This window comes from Falco peregrinus, chromosome Z, assembly GCF_023634155.1.
Source record: "Falco peregrinus isolate bFalPer1 chromosome Z, bFalPer1.pri, whole genome shotgun sequence".
NCBI classification, from domain to species: domain Eukaryota; kingdom Metazoa; phylum Chordata; class Aves; order Falconiformes; family Falconidae; genus Falco; species Falco peregrinus.
This window is the reverse complement of record NC_073739.1, coordinates 30,680,989-30,707,428: the sequence shown is the minus strand read 5'-3', so window position 1 is coordinate 30,707,428 and position 26,440 is coordinate 30,680,989. Positions and strand designations below refer to the sequence as shown.

Genomic DNA, 26,440 nt, shown 5'->3' with positions numbered 1-26,440 from the left:
AAGGGCTAGACTTTTTGTAAGGAAAGTTCTGTTCTTTTCATTAACCAAACATCATTGAAAAAACCACTTTTATCATCAATTACATCCAAGCAGGGTCATGATTTGTGGGTGGCTGTGGTATTACAAATACCCCCTCTTGTTATTTAAACTACTCTTTGTATTTTTATTCTTATGGAGGAAAAATCAGAAAAGATTGATGATTAATTTTATATCTCAGATGGGTTGATATAGTTCAGAGATGCGTAATGCATTGTGCAAAATAAAGCTCCTACCTCTTTCCAGATCTTAATACAGCTGCAAGGCTATAGAGGTTGATTTCTTATAGGGTATTACATGTGGTAATTTGGAATGTGATAGATTTGATCATTAGATCCAGCATATTTTATGCTTCTACTACATTTTAACAGATCAGAAAAACACCCCCTATACTCTGTTGAAAACATTACGCAGTCAGAGCTCATTTCTGGAATTGTTTTTGTTCGGAAGTAATTTAAGCTTGCACAAAATTGGAGAGCTAAAAAATAACAGATTTTGCTGCAACTGTCCAAAAAGCTTTGCTTCTGGCCAAAGTGCAAACCTGGAAAGTTTCAAGCCAATATAACTCTGTTTGAGGGAATTAGAGGGAAGTATGGGAAGAGAGATGGTAATGCCAGCGGCATTCCACCATGTTCAGTAAGTATTTTATTTTAATTGTAGACAGGCTTTTTTGTGTGGTGGCACTAAAGTTACAAGCCAAACCTACTCCCTGTTGCCAGTGGAAGAACCTGTGAAGCAAAGCCAGCTATAATCTCTCACAAGCAGTCTTTCTTCCATGTGCATTTTTAATTTCTCTGAACTGTAAGTGGAACATTCAGGATTTGAACGCTAAGCCAAAGTAAGTGATGTCACATGTGACTTCATAGACAGCCAGCTAGATAACACTATAGGTTTCTGGTTTGTCTAAGAGGTGTACATTGACATAGAGAAGGCTGCTTCACCAGTCGTACAGGTCTTACAAGGGTGCTGCCTTCTGATTAAACCTTCACAGAATCACAGTATAGCTGAAGCTGACAGGCATCTCTGGATATCTTGTGGTCCACTCTTCTGCTTAGAGCAGGATCATATAGAGCAGTTTTCCTAGGACTGAGCCTGGTCAGATTTTGAGTATCTGCAAGGATGGAGACTCCAGAACCTTTCTGAGCAAGCTATTCTAGTGTTTAACCGCTCTCACACTAAAGAAGCTTTTTCTTACATTTAATTGGCATTTCCTTTACATCAGTTTGTGTTCATTGCCTCTTTTCCTTTCATGGGGCACCACTGAGAAAGGTTCTGCTCTACCTATTTTACAACCTCCTATCAGGTATTTATACATCTTACACCCTCTGAACCTTCCCTTTGCCAGGCTGAACAGTCCTAGCTCTCTCAGCTTCTCCTTGTATGACAGATGTTCTAATTGTTCATAATCTTTGTGGCCCTTTGCTGGACTCTATCCAATATGTCCACATCTCTTTTGAACTGGGGAGCCCAGAGGTAGACACTGGATCCAGATGTATGTTGCTGGGGCTGAGGAGCAGGGAAGGATTGCCTCCCTCGGTCTCCTGGCAACACCTCTCCTAATGCAGTCCTGGAGGCCTTTGGCCTTCTTTGCCACAGGGGCACATTGCTGGCTTAAGGTCAACTTGATGACCACCAGGACACTACATCCTTTTCTGCCAAGCTGCTCTTCAGCCAGTCGGTGCCCAGCCTATCCTGGTGCCTGGAGCTATTCCTGCTCAGGCGCAGGACTTGATTTGCTGAGCTTCATGAGCCAGGACACCCCCATCATATATCCGTACCAACCACTCTCAGTCATCTGCTTATCCCTAATACATTTGGAAATGGTTTGCAGGATAATTTGTTCCATCACCTTCTGCAAGAATAGAGGTGTGGCTGACCAGTTTGTAGTTCCCCAGATCCTCCTTCTTGCCTTTCTTGAAGATAGGAGTAATACTTGCTTTTTTCCAGTCCTCAGGGACCTTCCCCAATTGCCACAAGATTTTAAAGATAATGAGAGTGGCCTCGCAGTGACATTGGCAAGCTCACAAGGTTCCTCTGGGTGTATCCTATTGGAACTTGCACGTCTTTTCTGTTTGAATGTACCTTAAACTCATTCTCCTCCACCCAGGGTAAACCTTTTCTCTGTACTTTCTCTCTAGTCATAGAAACCTGAGATTTCTGAAGGCTGGTTTTACCAGTAAATAAAGTGACAGCGGCACTGAGTACCTTGGCCTTTTCCATATTCTTTGCCATCATGTTTCCTGCCCCCTTCAGCACTGGGAAGATATTTTTCTAGCCTACATTTTCCTGTTGAGGTAGAAGCATTCCATGTTTCCCTTTATGTTTCTCACCAGATTCTACTCTAGATGGGCTTTCCTTCTGTATGGTCACTTTTATTCTAGGATGAGCATGGCTTGTTTGCTTTGGCTTACTTACTACAAGGGGGGGGGGGGGGGGAAGCATGGGATTTTTTTTTTTGTATGCAGGAGGAAGCATACTTAGTGGCATCTGTATGGTCACTTTTATTCTAGGATGAGCATGGCTTGTTTGCTTTGGCTTACTTACTACAAGGGGGGGGGGGGGGAAGCATGGGATTTTTTTTTTTGTATGCAGGAGGAAGCATACTTAGTGGCATGAGATCCTGAATTTATTGTGACAGACAAGGCCTCAGGTGAAGCCAGAGTTTCTGGGAGCCAAGTTTAAATTCCCTCCAGTATCTCCTGCCACTTTGAACAGCTGAGAAACTCCAGAAGTGCCGGCTCGGGAACAAAAAGTACAGGGGGAACTAAGATGCCTTATATCCCTGTGGATGAAATGACTGACTTCACTGAGAGATGCTAGTTGATGTGACAAGATTAAAAGGACCAACTTCTCAAGCTGTAAACACTGGCAAATTCCTTTTTCTCTCAGAGCTCTTTTTTCTTTGCTGCTCCTGAAAAAAAAGCATGATTCTGAGGCTTTAAAGTATAGTGGATGTTGGCAAGCTACCACTAACACTAACAAAAGGGGGATGGTGGCGAAAACTTCTTCAGCTATTATTTCTTCTAATTACTAAAGAAGATAATGCGTGTGCTTATTTAGCATTGCTAAGGCTGTATGGATTCAAACTTCCAGGTACTAGCTGCTTTTTTTCCCAGCCTTTACTACCCTGCCCTTTGCAAGACCTCCCAGAAAGAATTGTTGTGAGCAGACTGATGAACCAGTATCCGAATTAGCAATCCAGCTAAGAGCTCCAGATCTTAGCTGTCTTCCTCCCAGCAGCTGAGTCAACTGATACTTGCTAAACTAAAATTAACTCATGGATGGTTGACATGTGATTCAACAACACACAGAAGAAGGATTTGGATATCATTATAGAAGTGTAATTGACCCTGTCTGAGCTGAAGGTGGGTGTGTAACCTATTGTCTTAGCCATCTGCACAAGGAAAAGAAAGAATGTGCTACCACGTATAGTTACCCCAGAGTCTGCCATAGTCCACCAAATGGCTTCTTCAAACTTCTCTAGGTTCTGAGGCAGCCCTTGGGATGTGGGAGATTGGTCAGTTATGTGTCAGTCTTTGGTGCCAAGTGCATTGGATCCACAGGCATGTCTGATGCCTTTCCCCTTTCCCCTTTTGTCATAAAAAGCAAAAAGAAAAGATCGGATTTTCAGCACAATTCCAGTTTCCCTTGAGTCTCTGTCCTGAGTGGTGTGTTAGGTGGTAGTGTTTCCATGTAAAGCTGTTCACTGTTATTTCTTGAAACCTGCTATTCCATCTAGCATTTTTGGATGGGAAATTATGCAAGAGGAACAAGATACATTGTCTCTGGAAAAGAAAAAACCGGAGAAAGGACCTGTCACCACTGTTTGTAAAAATAATCAACAGTGCTAAGCCCAGGATGTCTCTGTCCACTTTGTGTAGGTGTTTATACCTGTAAAACAAAACCAAACAAAAACCTGCCATGAGAATATGAAAGTTGCCCAGGTAAATGGGCCATTAGTTTGCCCTTGAACCTGCCATCAGCACATTTAGGATGGGAAATGTGGGTGTACACAGGTAATGTAAATTTATCTGTACATTATATAAAGGATTTGAAATGTTTAACCAAGGAAGTTCACGAGAACAAGAAGCTGAATCTTGGCAGGTCCTGGAAGAGGACAGAAATGGAGGGGAGGGCAGGACGATAACATAATGATAAAACAGATTAAATGAATCTTCTGGGGCTACATCACTTCTACATGGGCACAAAGGGCTTGCTGATTGCCTGCTTGCTTCTTATGTCTCTGCAGTGCAGCATCACTTTAGCCTATTTGGTTGGGAGGAAAGGCTGAGTCCCTGAAGGTGTGCCTGTACCTCTGTAATCTGAGAATGCCAGATACAACCCAGCAGTTTGAGACTGTTTTCCTGAGTAGCCTCTTTGAGTCTGCAGAATGCTAATGACAGGGTTTATTAGAACAACAACCCCTGAAGGGGATAGATAATGTTGTGTGGAGGCAGGATCCACATCCAAAGCCCCAGGGTTCACATGAAGGGCGCTCCTCCTGGCATGTCTGACACATGAAATAAGGAAAGCTTTGCATTTCTGCATTAGAGGCAGAAACCTCTGTTCCAATGTATTAGTAAGTACAACTGTTAAAATCAGCCAGGTTCAAACAACTGTGTGCTGTTTCTGCTCAAGTACTGACAGTGTGGTGACCATCAGCTGCTTCTCAGTGCTAGGGTTTATCCAAGCTACCTTTAGTGGGCAGCTACAGTAGGAAAACTTTCATCTCTTCTTGTATGTTTTAATATAGTGGGAAGCAGTGGGGTGGAATGGGAGCAGGTCCCACTGCAGAGGTGGCTATGAATACTGCAGCTCAGACATAGCATTCATATTTTGTTCTCTTACTGGTAACAAAATGCTGGCTGCTAACATAATTGCCTACATGAGGGTCTGCTTGCCTAATCAGACTAGAGCTTCAACAGTGGAAAACTCTGAGTAAATGCCGGTGCAGATGCAGCCTCAGTGGCAAAGGCTGACTAAACAGAAGCTGTTCCTTTTGACTCAGTTTTTACAAAATAAGTGATATGGAGCTGTAAACTTTTTCCTTATGTTAACTTTGCTGTAAATTTGGCCTTATGATCAGTGGAAAACCCTTCTCTAGCTTCAATTATCAGTCAGTAGTTATCAGAAAGTTTGACTTTACCCGAAGGTAAAAATGGGAATCCTCAGGACCAAAAGTCATATGTTTATGAGACCTAGTTTTTGACAGAACCTGGATGATAAGAGTGTCTTGGTGTCTTTCACAAGAAAAATGCCTTCATTTTGGCTCATGCAAATTGTAACTTCATATGGTTCTTTTCTGTGGTACTAGGCAATTTTTCCCATGTTGTGCAAGTCCTTCATCTTCAACTATTCTGAGAAGGATTTAATGTTTACATGATTCTCCTACAAACAAATATGGAAAATGAATCTTAGTAATTCCATATAGGTGAGTTAATTAGCAAAGCACATAAGTTTTAAAGAAATGGTGGGTTGTTTTTTGTTTCCTCCTGAGTGAATGCAGGTTTGAGGCACCTTTTTTAAATCTCTCCATCTTTAGTGAAATTTTTTTTCTGGGGCATAGAGATTACCAATGTTCCACAGTCTTGCCCACCAGATTTTCCGCTTTGGATTGAGAGTGACTGAATCCACCAAGATTTTGTACTAAAAAAGAGGTTTGAAGGAAATCATGGTTTTTGAAAACAAACACTTGACCTGGCCTCAGTGGAGTAAAACCTGAACTTCAGTGTTTATGGAGTAGTATTTAATCTTACAGGTAGTCACAGGAAGGAGTATGTTTGGAAGTCTGCAGTCTTAAAAGGATTGGAGGACACAGTAGGGCTGCTTGCTGGGGATTTGATCTACATGCATGCAGAAGTATTGTAATGCAACATCTTTGTAGTCCCTCACTTAATGTGAGTTCGGGAAGTCTTTAAGTTGATGTACAATACCCCTAGGGCCACCTCCATCACCTTCAATTTTTGTCATTCCCTTCTCCTGGCAGCACTAAATTTGTGAGAGTACCGTGCTCTTGGTCCTTTGGTTTGTGTTTTGGTACCTGAGCTTTTCCCAACTTGGAAAGCAAGAAGGTTTTATTACTTTTAGTGTTACATGTTTTCTCTTTGAGAAACTGTTTTAACTTAGGTGGCAGATCAGGAATACCAGCTACTTTATCAATAACCTCTGTTTACCTCCTGCACAGGACTTCCTCCCTCTGATGCTGGGAGAAGTGAAGTGTGAGCTCACCTCGCCTGGGTGCATGGTGCTCATGCTTGAAAGCAGTGTCTTTCTCTTGAACAGTGTCTACAAAGGCATGCATTTAAAGGAAACTAATGTAACAGTTGATCACATTACCTGCTTTCCTTCTTTTGCTTTGGATCGTATTAAATACTTTATCTTTTTTTCCTCCAGAATTTTACTAACTGCATTAAAATGACTCCATGTTCTGCATCCCAACATGTAATTAAAAAGTATAACTATGTGTATGCATGAGGGATTTCTGAGCACCAAGTACAGCCTTATTCAAGGGTGCTCAGCTGGGAATGGTTGCCACTGCTGCCATTGTCAGCCTGTATAGGAAGTTCTCTGCAGTTGTGCACAGATATTTTTGCAATCAAGTTTGGTAGTAACTTGGTTACGGATAGTTGAGGACTCTCTCTGTGCTTGCTATGGTATGACTACGGTATGACTGCCTCCAATATGGCTTGCCAAGCTCCACCAGTAAGACATGGTTAGGGTTATCTTTCTCTGGTCACTTAGTACTTTGTGGAAGCAGAGTGAGGTCACTTTGTGGTATGTGTGAAAAATGGACTTTGCCTGTTATTCACAGAGCATAAGCGGTCCCTTGTCCTTGTGCCAAAAGGTTAAACTAAGTAGAGATTTGGGGATAGGGAGGAGCATCCTTTTCTTTCCACAGGTTTGCTTCTATTTCTCTCATTCAGCTCCTTTCAGGGGATAACAGACCATGGGTTCTTGCCTGTGGGGATGCTGTGGGTAGTGATATCACATGACTGATTTTTGAGTCTCCATTCTTAGTCATTGTGTCCTAAGAGCTGTGTCTTTCAGGAGCTCATTTTAGTTTTGCCAGGTACCTGATGTCAGTAAGGATCACTTTAGCATTCATCAGCCCATAAGGTGGACAAAGTGATCTGTACCTGTGGGAGGAGTAGGATGTCTGTTTTGCAGTTTGAATTCCATCCAATGAAATTGTTTAAGAGTACTCTGCATCCTCTATGTCATTGGCTGGATCTGCCACATGTGAACTTTCAGCTCTTGACTGCACATACCTGTGGGACTGACTTGGGTCATGCATGTCCAGAGAAGGGTGATGAAGCTGGTGAAGGGTCTGGAGCACAAGTCTTACGAGGAGCGGCTGAGGGAACTGGGGTTCTTTAGTCTGGAGAAGAGGAGATTCAGGGGGGATCTTACTGTTCTCTACCACTACTTGAAAAGAGGCTTTAGGCAGGTGGGGTCTCTTCTCCCAGATGAGTAGTGACAGAACAAGAGGAAATGGCTTCAAGTTACACCAGGGGAGTTTTAGAGTGGATACCAGGAAAAGTTTTTTCACTGAAGGGGTGTTGAAGCATTGCAAAAGGCTGCCCGAGAGGTGGTGGAATCACCATCCCTGGAGGTATTTAAAAAACACATAGATGCAGTGCTTAGTGATGTGGTTTAGTGACAGACTTGGCAGTCCTGGTCGGACTTGATGATCTTAGTCTTTTCCAACCTAAATGATTCTATGATTCTTTGTTCTCCAGACCATCAGGAATTCTCCTTTGCTTGGTTTGCATACTTTGAGGGAGCACTGGCAGTCTTGAACCCTTCTCCATGGCTTTATTGGCTCACAGGCTGTTACTGGAGGATACTTTGATTACTGAAAGGGTAGGAGAAGAATCCTGCCATAGGTGTGACATAGAGAGGGATGAACTGTCCATTGTGCCTTACAGTTAAGTGGTAATTTTTGCTTAAGTTTCTCTTTTTTTGTTCATGGATAGCATAGTCAGCAGCCTCATGTCATGCCCTTTTTACAGGTCAGTATCTCTAATCCAGACACTCCAAGTGTTCTGTTCACCCTCCTGGGGCATGTTATATGAATTTATCTATACAAATCTTGGAAGCAATCTAAGAAGAATGATAGCAGATGATCGTTGCCATGGGTATTTGCAAGAAGCTTCTAAATAATAATAAGATCTGTACCTCTAAAACATTATTGAAAATACTTGTTTCAGTGACCCATAGACTCTCTGGCACAAAAAGCCCATCTGAGCACTCCCAGCCCAGGCAGAGATAAACATCCTACTTTACGATGTCCCCAGTGGCTAGAACTGTTTGTGCCGTTTTGTGGTTGCACTATTATGATCATGTGCTGTAGCTGTTGCCACCACTTCTTGGAGGCCAGCAATCCAGATCAGGTTTCCTAACAAACAGTTTTGTTATTTTATGCGTACATCCAGTGATTCATTGTCTTGGGATATTTGTAGATGGTGAGGTCCTGGCATGTTTCTGGGGCACATGGAAAGCGCTGTCTTTCTACCAAGGAAAATACAGCAGACATAAAGAATTACATGGGCTTGGGGGTTTCCTTTTACATGATTCCAAGAGAAGGCCAAGGAAATTTGTGTATCAGCCAGCCTGGAATTGTGGATTTTGTTGAAATTCAGAGAGGAATGTAGTTTTCTTCAGCCTTACAATCTTGCTTTAGATAAAAAGTAACTATTCAGGAAAAGAAACAGAACTTCTGTTGTGCAGTATCTCCTTGTTCATTCAGCCTCATGATGGCTCAGACTGGTTCAGGACCCCCTGCTGAAACCCACAGTCCTCGCACAGTTACCTAGATGAAAACACCTCTGCATGCACTAGCAGTAAAAGCTGCAAGCAAGAAAAGTGGATTTTATGGCAATAGTTGTAGCCTGTGTTCTGCAAGATTGGGTATTGCTACTGAGGAAGGTCAGGAGAGCTCAATGCATGTCCACAGGAGTGTGTGGACTAGTCTGCAAGTGCACATTAGTCAAAGAGCATTGTTGTTTGAGCGTATTGCCTGTTGTGGTCCCTGCATGCCATCTCCTTTCAATGCAGATTAAAGGCTGGAGTCTTATTGACTCTCCAGTAGAGTGCATGGCTGAACTGGTGCACACAACAGCTTCTTAGTTTCTCTTTGAGCTTGAATACAGAAGAATAGAGATTCATGGCTCCCCAACCCCCTACCAGAGTAAACTGACCTCTCAGAGGAATCTCTTCACCTAGGGGTATGAGGATAATGCAAGGCTGTGTACAGAAAGAAAAGAGCAGGCTTTCTGATGGGACAGGGCCCGGGGCTTTTCTTTTGGGGGGCATTCAAGTGTGTTAGGCTAAAACAGAAAACAGGTGAAAGAGGCCTACTCCCTGTCATGTGACTTTGGACAAAGTCTCACTTGCAGTGTAGCTGCTTCATCTTAAACCTTGGAGTCATTATTTCTCATGTTTCTTACAGTTGTTTTTGGTAATCAGGTCTCTCACACACCACCAAGCTCTTTCTGTGACTATTCCCAGAAAAGAGGCAAAAGTGCTGATGCTAGAGAGGCTCCTGGTTAGGTCCTGTACCTCAAACCCTCACCCTTCTGTCTTTTTTTCATTTGCATCTAGCTTGGGTAGAGCTGGGTCCTCTGGGCACCAGACCAGCTCTGTCTCATGGAGCACAGCAGCCCACCTTTTGGACAGCAAACACTGACATCACCTAATCCTTTTATGTACCTAGCCTGAGGGGCTCACGATTGATCACATCTTGTGAACAATCTAATGTCACATGCCTGTCTATATGTGTATGCCTCTGTTTTACACATATCTATTAATTTCATCTGTTCTCTTTTGCACAATATTGGCACACCATTTTTCTTTCACAGGCAGATATAACTTGTTGCATCAGCAACAAATGAGCAAAGTCTTCCTGTGAAGGCCTGCACATGTGACTGTGGTATAAAAGGTATTCTTATCATCCATCAAATTAAAAAGAAAATTATGGCCCAGCTTCAGGATATCGCACGAGCAGGTTGAAATCCATGTGCTACGGTAATTTCCTACATACCAACCTAAATCGCTGCTCTGAGCAAGGGTAACTGAAGATCGATGGGGGTAATGTGTTTGATGGTGTGATGTGAATGCATGTGACTGTAAGCTCTTAAACTGGCATGAGGAAAATTATTTTCACAGCATAGATTGCCCTATATATTCCTTATCTTTATGTCTTGTCCCTTTCCTCCTGAAGGACTTGGATTAGTAAAATATGAGTTCAGAGTCTTGGCATTGCTTTTCATTGCTCAGCTCATCCAGCATTGCCTGCATGTGATGGATGCCTAGCCTGAACTTTCTATATACGTTGCCCCTATCCTTCTCAATAAAGTTAGTTCTCTAAAAGTCTGAATTGTCCTGCTTCACTTTCACAAGGGGTGGATCACCCTTTGGAAGCACCCCTTTCTTCTGCTTTCTGGAGGCAGGGGTGGAGGAGTTGTGAATCCCCTCTCCCCTTCCCTTTGCACATACCTCTCCTCTGTGTTAAAGGTGGGAGACAGCAACTAGGTCTAGCACCTTATATACCTAGTAGTGGCCTACCAGTGGCTAATTTTACTCAGCTGCAATGTTTAATTACAGTCATTCCCATTCCCTGCTGCATCTGGTCTTTCTGCTGACATGTGGAAATCCTCAGCAAACTACATGTGGGGCTGAACCATTGGCAAGTGACAGATACCAATAGTATTAGGTTAGGTCCATATAATGGCATGTTAGCTTTACTCTTTCTAAAGGCAAAAGATAGACCATGGAGCTGAGGAAAAATCTGCTTAAGTAAGTGAGAAAATATGGTACCTGACAGGTGTGTGTGTTGCAGTGTTTGGTTAAAATATTTCATTTAAGCTAGATACGTTTGTGTTCTTAGACTCTTGGGGAAACTTCATCTTGATAAATACCTGTGCTCAAATAAGCCCTGTGCTGTTGTGGCATAAGAAACTGGAATTTTGTGCTCCTAATTAATTGAATCCATTTTGGAGTGAAAAATCATAAATCCCTTGGGTTTAGTCCTGTGTTTAATCTCATCACCATTGAACTTCTCTTTCTATGTCCTTAGGTTTCCTGGCTACTAGAATAATTCTGGTGGGTTTATTGTCACGTATTTATGAATAATATTAGTGGAAAACAGATTTTCTGAAATTTATTATCAGTTCTAGCACTGCTTACATCTACCTACAGAGGCAAGAGATCCCCCTAATAAGTCATTTGCTCAAGCCTAATTTTAATTAATGTAGGCTGTTAAATGAACAAATGTTTTCGAGAAAGCTAGATCTATGAGGGACTGTACAAAGCCTCTGTTGTCCATCTGCTTCTCAGCAGCCTTGTCTGATGTGTTAGTGATGGTGGAAGTCAGTCAGTGTGCAGAGCATACAGTCCTTCAGGAATACTCCTGCATCCTTTGAGTAGTCATTTACTCATTATGCCAAATTATGGGCTGACCAACCACCACAACTGTATGGAAATGGAGTGGACACATAAATAAGAGGGGTAAAATTAGGGCAGAGCTAGCTAAGTCCTTCCAAAACTTTTGTCAACATGACTGAAGTGGAGTTTCTGTCCTCAGTGGCTTATACTGAAAGAATGAAAGGGATTGATTTAAGTCATTGGCTTTCAGAGCTGTTTTCAGTTCTCTGCAGTTGGATGATTCTTAACCATTTATAAATTGTTAGTGATGTTGACCAACATCTCAGATAGTGCCTTTATGATGCCAGAGGATATTAAAATGATGAATGCACTGCAGCCAGATTCTGACCTGGTTTGCACCACCACCAGTTGTAGACTCAGTGCTGCTCCTGAACAAGTGTCTCCTGACTTCATCTCTTACTGCCCCAAGAAATCCACAGTAGCTTGGTAATGCAACAGCCTGCGGGTCCAGAGTAATTTCAATCAATTCTGCCTTTTAGAAAGGCAGAATGTGTTATTGAAGTGACCGTGAGAAAGTTCAGTTATTGTTTGTTAGAGATCCTGTGCTTCTGGTGCATGGTGGTGGGGAGTGGTAAAGCACTGCCTACCCTGAGTGTGGCACTCCTCCTGTGATGAGGAAGAACTTTGTTCTTTCTCTTTCCTTATGCTTGTTGAGTTCTGATGTCATTTTTCTCTTAACTGCAGGTCACTTCATGGGCAACAACACAGTGATTGATGTTTTGAGGAAAGAAGGGTACGAGGTAGAACACACTCCAGCTGGACAAGCCATCAACAAGTAATGCATGCTTCTATCTAGCTGAGCAGCCATTGGGAGGGTGGGTTTATAAACAGTCAAGAAGAGGTAGTGCAAGATGGGACTATACCTACTGATGAGCCAGGCTCCCTCTCTCCTCCTCTGTTTGCATTTCTTTTCCGTGAGCCAGTTTGGAAACAGGATTTTATTTGGTTTGGGTTTGGGTTTTTGTGTGTTTTGTTTGGGGGATTTTGTTTGTTTGTTTGTTTGTTTGTTTTGTTATGGGGTCTTTTTGATAAAATGAAAATATTTTTTCCCCTGTAAGTTTTTAACTCTTAAACTAACAGCCATACAGTATGCATGCTTGGTTCATCAGGTCTGGATGTTCTCTTATACCACATAGGCTTCCAGGCTCCTTCTTCCTCCCTTTTATGTGTTTGACTGTCCTGCCTCCCTTCTCTTTCACTGCTATTTTTGATTCTTTCTGATTGTTCTCTCAGCCTGGAATCTGATTGCCAGAGTCCACCCAGCCTCTTTGCATACAGTCCCCATGACTGATGGCTCTCATGTCCCCTGTTCTCTTCTGCATTTTTAAGCCAAGGTACTTCATTGGTTTTGTTCATCTTGGAGTTGTCCTTCGGGATATACCCTTACTGCCTCTTTTTATTTCTTACTGGATGCATGTATCCATCTCTATGGTTGCAGAAACTACAAAATGCCAAATAATCTACTGTTCCATGCTCTGCTGAGAATTACATGTGCTCTTGACTCACCTCTTCCTGGCCTTCTTGCCACCAGCTTAGGGTCTGCAATCCTTGTCTCCCCCTTCTCCGGACTCTTGCCAAACATGTGCTCCTGTGTCTTGTCAGACATTCCCACTCTTCCTTATATCACTGCTTAAAGACCACAGTGGAAAAAAGGTTTGATCCCAGTTATGGTACTGTTTCCCTCTTATCCTCTGTGTCAGTCATGCTGTCCCTCAGTGCTTACATCTCTGTTCCTTTTCCCCCATATTACTGATATGAGGCTTTCAGGCAGGATGATCACCTTTTATACAAGGGGCCCAGTACAAAGGCTTGGTTTGTGCCTGAGGCTACACAGAAGTGGTGCAAAATAATAACAGATGTTTTTCTCATACTTTGGTTGCTTCATCTTTCTCTTTGCAGCATGTCTGCCTTTTTCAGACCATGAGATTCAAGTTCTGGCAGGTCATGTTTTTGCTGTGTTTCTTGACATGGACATATACCACTAACTCTACATGCAGTGAAACAAAATGAGCAAAGATTCATCCCCATGAGAACACAAATGCAACCCCTAAACCTGTTGCCACCTAATAGGCAGGTAGTCTGACATGGAGAAGCTCTCTGTGCTTAGGCAGAAGATTTAATGATCCTATAACACTTCAGTCATGATAGACAATTCAGTGTATCGGTGTTTATGGGGTTAATCAGAAACCTGTCTGCATTGATATTTTCCCCCTCAGAACATCATTAGCTTAGGTATTCCTAAACCCAACCATAACAGCTTCTTAAAGCTTAAAGAAAGAATGCTTAATATGCTTAATATATACTTGAGAGTAAATAAACCCCATCTCTAAACGTATAGCTGTAAGGAAATCAAGGGCAGACAACTGTGAAAAGGAGAGATAGATCTTCACACATCAGGCTATGCATCAGGAAGGTAGGTATCAACCTACCATCATCAGGGTAGCTGGGCACCCATTTTTCTGACTACATCATGGGAGTTCATTGTCCCGCCAGTGATTCTTGTGCTTTTGCAAGCCCTCAGTTTGGCATTGATTACATCTCAAACCTCTCATTAGAACTACTGGACAGAACATCTTTCATGGTGTCTTGATTTTAAAGCTGAGTGAAGAAGCTGAAGAAAATTTCACTTTAATATTTTCTTTGAGAAAAGATGTTAACATTCCTGGATGACTTGGAAACAGATCTAAAATACGAAGTTTCAAGAAGAATGTGTGTTCTGAAGGAGAAGAGCATTTGAGGTGAGGGAAAGACCTGCGGCAAGAGTACGTCAGAGTCCTGGGAACTGAATGGAGGGTTTCACTTGACTGCTATCCTGGGCTTGTTCTAAGGACCAAAGTCCAGGGCAGTCTGAGTCAATAAACACAGTCCAACCCACATAAATATGGAAACATATCCAGCTACTGTCCTAGATAGCAGTGCTGCACACAGTTAAGTCAATACCCATGGGCTATTTCAAATGACAAAATTGAGAGAGGAAAAAAAACTGGCAAGTGGTTGAACTGAGACAGAGCATTCAAATGGCTGTTCTACTGTCCGATGCAGTAGGGGATATTAGCTGAGCAGTCCTAAAACAAGAAGATGAGGAAGTCTGCAATTGTCTCCATTCCATGTCTCCACAACATGACATTGTACAGTAGCAGCACAGTCTGCTGCTGCTTGTGCTCTGGCTAAGCAGAAAGTCCCTCCTAAGGTATCTTGTAGATACTGCGTGCAGGAACACAGAAACATGCAGGAATAATTATGCATGTTTTCCTGTAACAGGCAAACTGCTGGATGCAGTAACACAATTTCACCTGCGGACAGGGCTGCCATCCTGCCCGTCTGCAGGGGGAGAGGAATGAGTGCCGGAGGGCTCCTTCTTTGTGGTGTCACCAAAGCATGGAAGGCAAAAGGGCTGCTCCAACTGCACAGCAGCACAAAGGACAGTTTATAAATAGTGCCACAAGTTCAATCAAGCTCTTACTGTCTTATTTTGGGCTTTAACTGTTGATCCTGATTTTAGAATACATATATATGGTAAAATATTCATCACACAATCACAGCCTTAATTAAGGTGCTTCCTGACTCCTCTGTTAACTGCTATGCTGGGAGAGGGAGCTGGCCTTGGGGAAGAAGGACATGCTTTTGCATCTGTGTGCTTTTTCCTGTGATTGCTCTGTCAGTCCTGGGAAGAATTGGCTGCAGGAAGTGTTGCAAAGGAGGTTATGTATATGAGTGTCTGTTGTTATTAGAGTTATGAGGCTGCAAGTATCAGAATAAATAACTGGCCGTGCAGGATAGAGGTCATCCTGTCTGTGCCTGTAGCAATGCTGAACTCCAGCGTGGTATGGACACGAGTTTGGCAGGGGAGGCTGCAGGCAGCAAGGCACTCAAATCTACAGGGGAGGGCTGGTGCCTGCTCTGTGACTTTCACAATTAAGGAAAAGGCACACAGTGGAGAGACACTGCAGGAAAGGGAACCATAAGCCGATGACCTTCAGAGAGATAAAATCCATTGTCTCTGGAGACAACTGGGTGGGGTCACTCTGTAAGGTGGAGTTAAAAGGGTGGGTGATGTGAAGGTGTTGTGGAGGAGAGTGAAAGGGTCGTGAAACTTCAGGTGATAAAGTGAGAGTGTGACAGTCACAAGGATTTTGAAAGGGGTCAATAGCCCAAGACCCATTCTGCACCAGTCTCTGTCACATAAAGTTCACCACGTGATCAGTCTGTGATTTTCCTTGCAAGAAATAAGACTAAAATCTCTTCGTTTTCCCTCTACTGTCTTCCTCATGTTACAGTCTACGACTTCGTTTCACCTGTTTCAGGATGAACCCTTTTTATTCTCCATCAAAGAGATGTGCCCACAGTGATGGGCTAGCTTGAAAATGGCAGTCATGCTGAAACATGTCTCCTTCAGGACCTACTCCTTGCGATGCTATTGCAGGGCAGAAAAGAAACACGCTATAATTCTGGAAAGGTTTTACTGACTGAAGCCAGGTTTCTGCAGAGTGGTGTGTGGTCTTGTTACTTTTCTGAATTTCAGCCCAAGCCAGTCTTCAATTTTGTCTTCTTACAGATGACTGCTGCATCTCTTCTCTTTATGAAGTAGTCATAAAGATCAAACAGATATTTTTGTTGTGCTCTGTGTATCCACAGAGTGGACTGAATTTGTGCGTTTGTCCAGAACGCTCATGAACAAATGACGAGGGGGAATTGCTTTGTTCCAATGAGGATAAGTGTGGGCCAGCAGAGTGATGAATTGACAGGAGACTGCAGACTGCCTGCCTTGGAGTGTACATGAGGAAATGTTGCTTACTTTAAGTATAATGAAACAGATCTTGAGGAATCAAGGTAGAGCTGATTGATTGTTTCTTCAGTATTTCACCTTCCTATGAAGTTGGGTATGCGTAGCCCTTATAGTTTTTTTCTGAGGGCTTTGACTGAGTGCTCCTTTGGGCTTCCAAGATTTGCCTTGTGAGTTTGTGCATGCACATAGTCTCACTGCAGTATCTCACTTGCTGGAGCTGCTTTGTAGTGCTAGATAGTGGTGCCAACCTAATAGAGGATCTGTGCAGCCAGAAAGCTGAAGTCCTGACTCCTGCTCCCTCATTACTTGCTATAAATGTGGGCAAAGCTCACTCCTGCATTGTGGAAGGGCTATGACTCCTCTGCATTCTCCTCTCCACATTGACCTCCATACTTGTCTGATACAACCCTTTAAAACCACAATTTCATGCTCCCTGGTGTGCTTATCTGAGTGGTAGGACAGCATTATCTTCTTTTTTGGATCAGCATGAAGTCATCAGTGCTTACACTAGAAGTGAATGCCACAACAGTGAGTTGAGCTCTGGTCTCTTATGTGTCAGACATGTCCCCTGACCTGACGTTTTATAAAGGCTATGCATTCACTGCTCTGGACCACCTGGCTTCATGAAAGAGAAAATTAGATGATGGTGAACTTGGCAGCGCCACAGCTAGTCTGCTTCCAGTTGCTGCAGACTAGATGGCCCAAAGAATTGCTTAATGGTATATTGACCCATTCCCTTCAAAGATGGTAATTCGCAAGATGCATTTCTGCAGCTATGACTGCAGTCTGTGCCCTAGCTCATTACTTGTCTTCTCCACCAGTGAGACCTGTTGGTCTAGAACTGGCTCCTTCAACTAGTGTGCCTTAGCTGTCCTGTCCCTGCCCCTTCCCCTAGCCCTCCAAGTTAGTTGGCTCTGGGCAGGAATTGCTGAAAGGAATAATCTGGTCTGTGTTCCGCAGTACAACAGACAACAGGAATGTGGTTTGACCTCTTATGACTTAGAGAGTGATTCCTTTTTTGTCTCTTTCTAGATACACAACATTATTGCCAAGAGTTATTCTACCATCAGCCAGACTGCATTCTTTCTGCAGTTCCAGGTTACCACTTTTCCAAAGCTTTTTTTCATTAAAGAGAACAGTTTTCATCAGAATATTGAGTTAAGGAAGGGAGGGCAGGAGCACAAGATAGAGAAATAAGCATCCAGCTGAGACATCAGGGAGAAATACTTGTTTTGTGTGTGTGCCTTGATGGCATCTGTACCAGGATTCTCCCTCAAAGCCCTTTCAAATATTATCTGTGTTCCCTCCTCCTTCCAGCAGAACCCCCCCCAAAACCTTGTTAGCCTTTTCATCATCATCACCGGCACACAGCGCCTATGTCACGTCCCAAGAGCTCCCACTGCCGTTGCATGCCCGGAAGGAGGAGGAGGAGGAAGAAGTCCTACCTCACCTGCTGCTCCCTGACAGCATCGACATGCTGGAGAAGGTAGACAGGAAGTACAAAAAGAAGAAAAAGAAGCAGCAGAAGAAGCAAAAACTGCGACAGTTTAATGACCTCTGGGTTCGCCTTGAAGAAAGGTACCTAACGGCTGGGAAGGGTGGAGGGCTTGTCATGTAAACTGGACTTTAACTTGCAGTGGTTAATTCAGTACTCCAGACTTCCACAGGGGCTAGATACATGCTGAGGGCAGGATGTGACTTTCTACCTTACCGTGATTCCTGCTGAAACATTTGCTCAAGGCTGCTTGTGCTTTTAATGACAAAACAGCTTCTGCTGCATGGTTAGGTTTGTGGAATATTGGGCATAATACAATAGAAGCCTTGTCTAGACCATTTTGCCTTTGGGCTTGAGGGATTGTGAGCATGTGGTAGTCCTCTATCACAGAAGGCTGGGTCCTGCGGTAGATGGTATAGATAAAAGCCTTGGACCTTTTTCCAAGAGCTGCTGCATATGTGGAAACTGCCGTATCAGGCATGTGTACTCCTTGCATTTGGACAGTTTTTGTGTAGTATTTTCAGTTTCTGTATTCTTCCAGTCTTAAAAAGCATGTGAGCCCTGTGGCATTACTGGAGATCTGGAAAGGGAGATGACAACCTAATGGATGATGGAATTGATATTAAAAATTGAGTGTATTGTATATAGGGGCAAAGGTTCACACATACCCCCTAGTTTTCAACCAGAAGAGCTTACTCGACTACAAGAACTACAGCAGCCTGCAGAAAAAGCTAACTTGTCCCTCACTAACTATATTTAGGCCTGTGGCTGAATGTGTACCTTAATGTTTCCCTCCTGTCTAATAACACACAGACCTAAGTCTGCTCACTTTTGTACTCTATGTCTCTGTATCTCTGGTATCTAATACTCAGGTTGAAAGCACTTTATTTTTGTGGTACTGTACATAACAAGACAGGTCAGGATGATGGGGAAAAGCCTGCAGTTCTTGAAATGAAGCTTCTACATTAATATTTTTCTTTCCTCTGAAGAATATTTCTTCCAGCTCCTTGAGGTACTGTGTATATCATGGTTCTTCTATGCCTCTTATATCACTTCCCTGGGTCTCAGCTGTACCACTTCTTTGAGTAAGACATTGCTCAGGCTGGATGCAAGCAGGTGCAACAGCTGTTGTTCTGCTCTAAGCATTCAGCCATTGTCAGACTTTTTAGACCAGACTCCTTTTCCTCGTTTCTACAGTAGTTTTTGGGTCTTATCTCTGCTCTTCCTTCCAACCCAAGTCTGAGTAGTCTGGAGAGAAAGGAAGACGAATAAATGTGCATGGAGGTTTGCATGCCCACTGACAGACCTACAAAGAGTCCAAGATTCACCAGTCAGCAAATCCTTATAGTCATCATATTTGATTTTGTCTTTTAGTGTGTCATTGACTTTCTATTAATGTAGTTGATACCAGTTGTTTGTGAATGGGGTTTTGGAGCTTCTGTTGAAGTTGGAGTCTCTATGATCTCAAGATCCCTCCCTGCCAGCACACTGACGTGTTCAGTTTTTCACATGCAGTTGTTCATATGAAACTCAGGGAAGTCAATGGACACAGTGATGTGAGATACACATGCACTTGCAGCATCAGTGCCTTCAGAGGAAGAGGGAAGATGGGAGGATATGCTACTGTGACTAAATTGGAGGTACATACTGGATTGCAAGTACTGCAAGGCAATAGTGAGGTAAAAAGCAAAGGTAACCTTAGGAAACTACTGCATAAGCCTGGGAGCAGTGAATGCCTCCTTTCCTCCTTTTGTAATGTTTCCTTTTTTCTCCTGCTAATTAAGTCATCCTTTGTGCTAGAAACTTACCCAGGTACTAGGTGACAAATTCTTTTTAGGGGTGTGGGTCCTTAGCAGGAGAGAGCTTGAACTTCTAGAGGTGGAGGTGTTGCTTGGGAGTACGGGGTAAGACAGGTAAGTGATGTTTATTGCTGCCTTGGGAGATCGCTGCACCCTTGCTACAGAGGGAAAGCCGCGGGTGTCAGAGAGGCAGCTGCCGTTCGCGTACAGCCCCCACCTGCTCCGGGTCTAGGCTGTGCGAGGCGGGGAACGTCGGCCCCGCGGCCCCGCCGACACCCCGCGCCGCGAGCGGGCCGTGCCGTGCGGGCTGGGCTGAGCCGACAGCGCCACCTCGTGTCCCCACGGAAATGCAGCCCCCTGGGCTCAGGCTCACAGGTGCGCAGGGCACGGCTCGCTGCGAGCCTCAGCCCTTGCTCTAAGCACTCCCTGGGGTCCCCAGGCACAGGTAGCGCTGTCAGGTTTCTTATGTCTGGGCCGTTCACAGCTTTCCTCCTGTGAGCCTGAAAATGTGAAAGGCAGAGCTCAAGTGATTTAATGCAATCTTATAGTCTGCTTGGCAGAGTGGCTTTCATTTGTGCTCCTGTATGCATTAGCTGTCAGGTGTATTTCTTTGATGTGTGGCCAGCTGGCTTCTCTCCAGTTACTGTTCAAACCTTCTGTGGGGACCTTCGGGTATGGAAGGGTAAGTGTCTCTAAAAAGGATACTAATTGCCTTCAAGTTTCCCAAACCATTTTTCTTAATGGGGGTGGCCAAAATAAGGCAAGAATGGTGCACAGCAGCGGGGGGAGTGGCAGCAGGAAAAATTACTATGCCTTTTTATTTGGCAGGTAGACTTGCATTTAATTTTGTCCCCATTTGTCTTCTGGTTCCACAGAGCCCCATGAGGCCCTGGGGTGTACGTCAGCCTTAACAGCTGTGGGGTCAATCATAGTTTCCAATACATTGACAAAAAGAACGACACCTGTGCAGTATCTGACCCTTCTGACTCTTGACCTGCCATGGTGTGGGAGCTTCCTCAGTTTGGAATGGTTGGTGTTTTCAGTCTGGAGCATACAAATTTCTCTCCTCCATCACATGTTGCCATAATGGGAGTTCTGCATCACATAGCCTCTGACTCAGTTCTTGTTCATCACCACCTCAAAGTCCTCACTACCACTGGGAGATACTCTGGGATGTGGTGGTCGTTTCCCGGTGACTCTAGGATGCATTTCTGGAAGTAGCTCTTCCTCTCCTTAAAGCATGTCATGTAAACCCTTTGTAATTCTGTAGTACAGGAACAAGTTTGGTCCATGCTAAGATGCACATACAGACATGGCAGGGGAAGACTGATTCAGCTGAAAGCAGGTGCCTCACTCCTGCTGTGCTCAGCATGTTGCCACAGTTATAGTCCCCTGCAAGAAAGCTTGTTTTCTTCTTGCATGTTTTCTGCTTAGCTGAAAGGTGCTAGGAACATGGTGGTCCTGCCCATCTGAATGTGTGGGAGCAATGGGCAGGCTGGCTGGGTAGGCCTGTGTACAGGGCAGGTGTTCAAGGGCTACCTCCACCCTCCTCAATCTCTTCCCCCTCAAGACTGGTTTGCAGTTCAGCTGGGCAGCACCCTGGTCCATATGGGCTGTCATGGGAGCTGCCCACACCTGTGAGGAAGCGATGAGGCAGTGCTCTGCCACCAGGAGACAGTCCTCGGGTGAGCATGGAACCAGTACAAGAGACCATTCCCAGGAGCCCAGGAGACTGATGGTGGGACACAGAGGCTGATGACCATGGAGCGGCTCTGGGCTGAGTCTGGACTGATGTTCTTCTCTTGCCTTGCAGTGCTACGGACCCTCCTCCCCGGATCCGCATCATTAACGGCTACATCACGGTTGAACCGCAGCCCCGGGGCCACAGACGGTCTAGTCACGCTCGTGCAGACACTGGCAGCGCTCACCAGCTTTCCCGTTCCATTTTCCTCCCACTATTGACTTTGACTTTACATATGATAAGGCTGCATTGAAACACAGGGGGAGACAAACTGCAGGGAACTCACCTTAAAAAGCGAAAAAAAGAAACTTACGTGAAAAAAAACAGAAATAGAAGACTGAGTGGGACACCTGTTCTTTCAGGTGTTCTTAAACTGCCTCCTTTTCCTGAATCTGGATCATTAACACTATTAACTGGTTTGACCTGCCCAAAGCAGGAGAAGATATTTTAATGAAAGTGTTAGTTATCCTTCTCTTGCAGAAGAATGATTTCATGTTATCCCATAATGCTTTGGGGAGATTATAATGTTTGCTATAACATAGCTGTTGTTTAGCTGTATGAGCCCAACTAAATTACACTTTTTTCACCTTCAGTGCCTTGTAAGAAGATTTACACACACTAACTTGTTTGTTAGACCAGAATATCTTGGTCATACAAGCACAGCTGGGAAAGAGAGGTTAGTATTTTATGTCTCTACTGGGTAATACTTTTAATTCTTGCTCGTTAGGGCTCCAGATTACATTTAAAGGTTCATGACAACACCTTCTACAATAGAATAAACCACTAAAGACTTCTGAACACAGAATGTTTCTGCCGCCTGTTTGGTGCTGTTGTAAGATGGGTACACCTGGACCTCCAATGGCCAGACAAGTTTCATAAGCACAAACTAATATATGTTTAAGAAAAAATATAACCTGGGAGCTTCGCAATCATACTGTTGGATGCTTCCAAAACAGGAAGTTCTCAAGAGCTGATCTGAGAAATCCAGATGCAGGTTTTCCCTCTCTTTCTACATCACAAATACATAGTTATTTTATAGATGGAATCACTTTTGGGGATAAAGGGCTTTCTTTTCCTTTTCTGCACAGTTAGACTTCATTCTAGGAAATCTTTGCAAGTTTTCCACCAATTTCAATGGAAATTCTCAGACTTTCCAAATTGTTTTAAGTCCTTTGCTGTCTACTTAAAATGGACATGCTGTTGACTGTTGAATGTAGGAGGCTTGGAAGTGGTGATGAATGGTTTTCTCTGTTTGTGCAGGACAACCTCATTATCACACTGACTTGTTTAGCGAGCAACATATCCCTCCCTCATCTGAGGAGGGTTTCATTGCCTGGGAAGGTCTCATAGGATTCACCCATGGGAAGGCTTGGAGCCAATGTGCTGAGCCTTGTACCTTGGAAACACAGCAGTCACCTGGCCAAGCGAGACAACAGACCCTCAGGTTTTCCTTCCTGTGCATGTACATATGCTTTGCTGCTTTTTTCATTGCCTCTAAAAAGTACCTCTTCTCATTCTTCTACTGCACATGGGAGGAGGAAAAGCAAATGGTTCTAGCTTTCTTAACAGTTCTTTAATCTCTTAATCTCAGATTTCAGACCCCCCTTCGGAAGAACTGAATCTGAACAAATTCTCAATTTGCTGAGGAAAACTGAGAAAGGAGAGGCTAAATACCACAGTTTGCAGCCACACTGTGGGGAAAGAAATATATCTAGGCTGAGGCAGAAGATGGAACCATCTCATTGTATGTTCCTTCTTATAGGGACTACTACAAGACTTCAGGGTCCTGAATGCGTTCTGGCTTCCTTGGCTTTACACAGCAGCCGGGCTGGTGATGTGCCGTCCCTTGTCTCTCTCTCTGGTTGATCTTTCACTGTCATAGGCCTGGTGGGTCCAGAGCTGTTTTCCTTGGCCTGAATATGACCTGAGGGGAGCAGATTAGATGGCAGATAGCGTGGTTACAAGATGCACTGCAGGCCTGACAAACTGAGCACGTGTGTACTTACCAGTGCACCTGAAGGGGCATCAGATACATTATGTCCAAGTGTGTTCTGCCACTTGCTACTCTATGCATTGGTAGTGCTTCTCCTCCCCCTCTCCTCTGTCCTTCAGAAGTGCATGAAGAGGTATGGCACAGGTCCAAAGGGCTCTGGAAGCACTAGGAGAAGGGGCTGAGGCATTTCTTTTCTCCATTACAAGACAAAGGCTGCTGTGTAAAATAGCCCCAGACTGACCTTTCCCTTTGTTCCCTCCTCCATGGTTGCTCCTGAGTGTCACCTCTGTGAAAGGAGCTGAGTGGAACAGCCATGAACGTTTTTCTTAGGTTGGCATGAGGGAAGAGTAATTATAAAACACTCAGGAGTAACAGAGACCTGAAGCAGCACTATGGATAATTCAGTTCTGGTGGCATAACTTATTTTGTAGCCTGTGTCCGAGTGCCTGACTATGTCAGGGAAATAAAGATGTCCTTAAACTGTGATTGATTGTGTGCCCACAGAAGCTCCATCCTGGGGGTCTTTCTGCAAAGTAATCAGATTCTTTCAAGATATTCTTGAGGGTCTCATGAGCTTGGCTTGGTACCTGTGAACTAACCAAGTGGTTCCTACCCCTCACTTTTTCTTCCAGAGTAGTCTTTGCCGACTGGCCATAGGACACCAAAGTCTTGAAACTGTGACTGGTATGGAGAGCAGAGCCTTACTTAACTGCACGTGCTACTCAGCTGTTTACAGTGACCACTGGGGAGTGCTACACTGAGGTCCAGTTGTTTCTCCTTAGTTCCAGAATAAGAAAAGTTTACCAGGACTGGAACAGCCTGAGGAGCCATCCTAATGGCCAAGGTCTGCTCAGGTATCACCCTTCTTTGAGCAGGAGAGCATCAGGAAAGCAACCGGTCCCATCATGTGCCTGGAAGACTTCACTGTCCCTCTATCTGTCCCTCCCAAGCAGCTGAGATAGTTTTTGTGGCCTTGCAAGTGAGATACTGTCAGGCTTGTGATGAGTAGCAGACTTGACTCAGAAATAACTGTGAAAGGTGCAGGTACTCCTTTCGTCAGTGCAAGGGCTGAAATCTCATGTTGTCTCCTGAGCTAGGTGCCTCTGCATTCTCTAACTGCTATTACAAAGTGTTTGTTACATCTGAACATCCTGGTCTCCCTTTTCCATTCTCTTTCCTTTGTACTTACTGATTAACCTGTGCACTTTGCTGTTCCCCTTCTTGCTTAAATAGTTCTCATAAATCCTCTCTCCAATGTTCTCTGTTAACAGATCTGTTTTGAGATGGTTGGGACTCTTGCCATGGGTTCCTTGTGGTCAAGATTCTCTTTCTCTGTTGGGAGGCTCCTATTTGAAAAGTTATTAGCAGAAATTAGAAACCTACTCACTTCAAAATGTACTAGTTTGATAATATATTCTACACACCACCTGATCAAATTGTAATGTTGGAGAGTATATGTTATAACTATTGCTGATTTTCAGCAGTGTATTGTGAATTCTTGTGAATATTTGTTGCTTGACTAAGCTTGACTAATGGACTACTGTATTATGATATATATGCTTTTTAATTATGTTAAAACTTCACATTTATGTATATAGCAAGGAAAAAAAAGGCAGACAAACATCCTCCTTGGGAAAAGGGCTTGCTGTTTCCTGAGATAGTCAGCACTTGCACTTTATTTCTACTTGCTGATAAATGGACCAGGCGTTAGACACCATTTATTTTGAACTTATTTACCTTCCAACAGCTACCTCCTGCAATTTCACAGCTTTTTCTTTCTGCTGCTGCATTGAAGCTTTATTTTCTGATATGGTATTTGGTTAGCAACTAGGATTCCTTGCAAAGCACTGCAGGAGGCATGACTTCACTCAATGTGCTTTAATACACAGTAATGTGCTCCTACCTGACACAGAGTTTCTGTGAACTGTGAATGCTCCTTAGCAAGCTGGTGATGCAGTGCTGGTTTACTTTCAAACTCTTTCAGATTGGGATGTGAAAAATAAAAACACTTAAAAAAATAACGTTCTTGTTGTTTAGGTATGGTCTAAAAATGTACACATCCCTCCTAAATAATAATTACAACAATGTGAGAGGGGATCAATAAACTTTGTGGATTACCTCATTCTAACTTCTGACATGCCTTAAGGACCTTGCATGGTTTTGTTATTTTAAAGGTGCAGAAGCATAAAAGAACACAAAGTAATGCAAAAAACCTTGCTCAGTGATTTGTATTTCTTTCTTTTCACTTTGAAACTTTTGAAAGTGGGTGTTTTTTCCTGTTTTTAACCATTCATATAGCAAAATTACACTTCTAAAACAGATTAGAGGGAAGAACTGCAGGAGTTACATGAGGCAGGTAAATAAATAAAAATTAAGAAATCTAAACATATTGTTTCTTTTTTTTTTTTTTTTTCCCCTCTGTGTTCCTTCTGTACTCTCTGCAACAACACTTCAGGGGAAAATATCGCACTCTTTAAGTAGGGAAAACAGCCAGGCACTGAAAGAGCAGATCCCTCTCTTTGAACACCACGGTAGTCTTGTGGCTGATCTTTCTTGTCTCAGTAGAGTTGAAAGCACAATTACTCCTTAAATATGATAACAAGCTAATATAGTTCAGTGGGTTGTTATAGCCTCTTTTGATCAGCTATTTAAAACACTGTGACACAGCCAGTGTGTAGAAATCAGGCTGAAACCTCTTAGATAACCAAGAAATGTGCTTTAGAAGATGTATTTCTCCAGTGGCTTGCTGTCTAGAAAACGTGGACAAAATATATCATTTACCCTTTAACACAAAAAATAAAATCTAAGCCATGAAAATTAATAAAAGGTGATCTTGTTATATCCATGGTGAAACTGATTGCTATTTTCTACCCTCCTACTCTGCTTCATCCAGACTGCTATCCTGTAACCACCAGTGAATGCACATGAGGTTTATTCAGGTCAGGTCTGATGCTGAAATTAATTTACCTTTCAAGATCACAGTCCTGTTGTGGTGCAGGTTTGTTCTTATCAAAAAGACTGTGTGTATCAGTAAAGGCTGGAAAAAGTGTCTATCACAATGTATTAACGCTCTTGCACACAAGCAGGTCACAGCTATACTGAGTGGGTTAAATGGCATAAAATTAGAAGCACACAGTGTTGCTGG

At 43.4% G+C, this 26,440-nt stretch overlaps 1 protein-coding gene across 1 annotated transcript in view; it reads left to right on the top strand.

The window, feature by feature from the left end:
- Positions 1-26,023, top strand: part of TRABD2A (TraB domain containing 2A) — an 83,515-nt gene extending 57,492 nt beyond the window's left edge. The window contains exons 5-7 of the mRNA XM_055791666.1: positions 12,166-12,256; positions 17,588-17,845; positions 21,375-26,023. Coding sequence (XP_055647641.1) covers positions 12,166-12,256; positions 17,588-17,845; positions 21,375-21,555 — 530 coding nt within the window. The 3' untranslated portion in view covers positions 21,556-26,023. The remainder of the gene's footprint in view (positions 1-12,165; positions 12,257-17,587; positions 17,846-21,374) is intronic.
- The last annotated feature ends 417 nt before the right edge of the window (positions 26,024-26,440 follow it).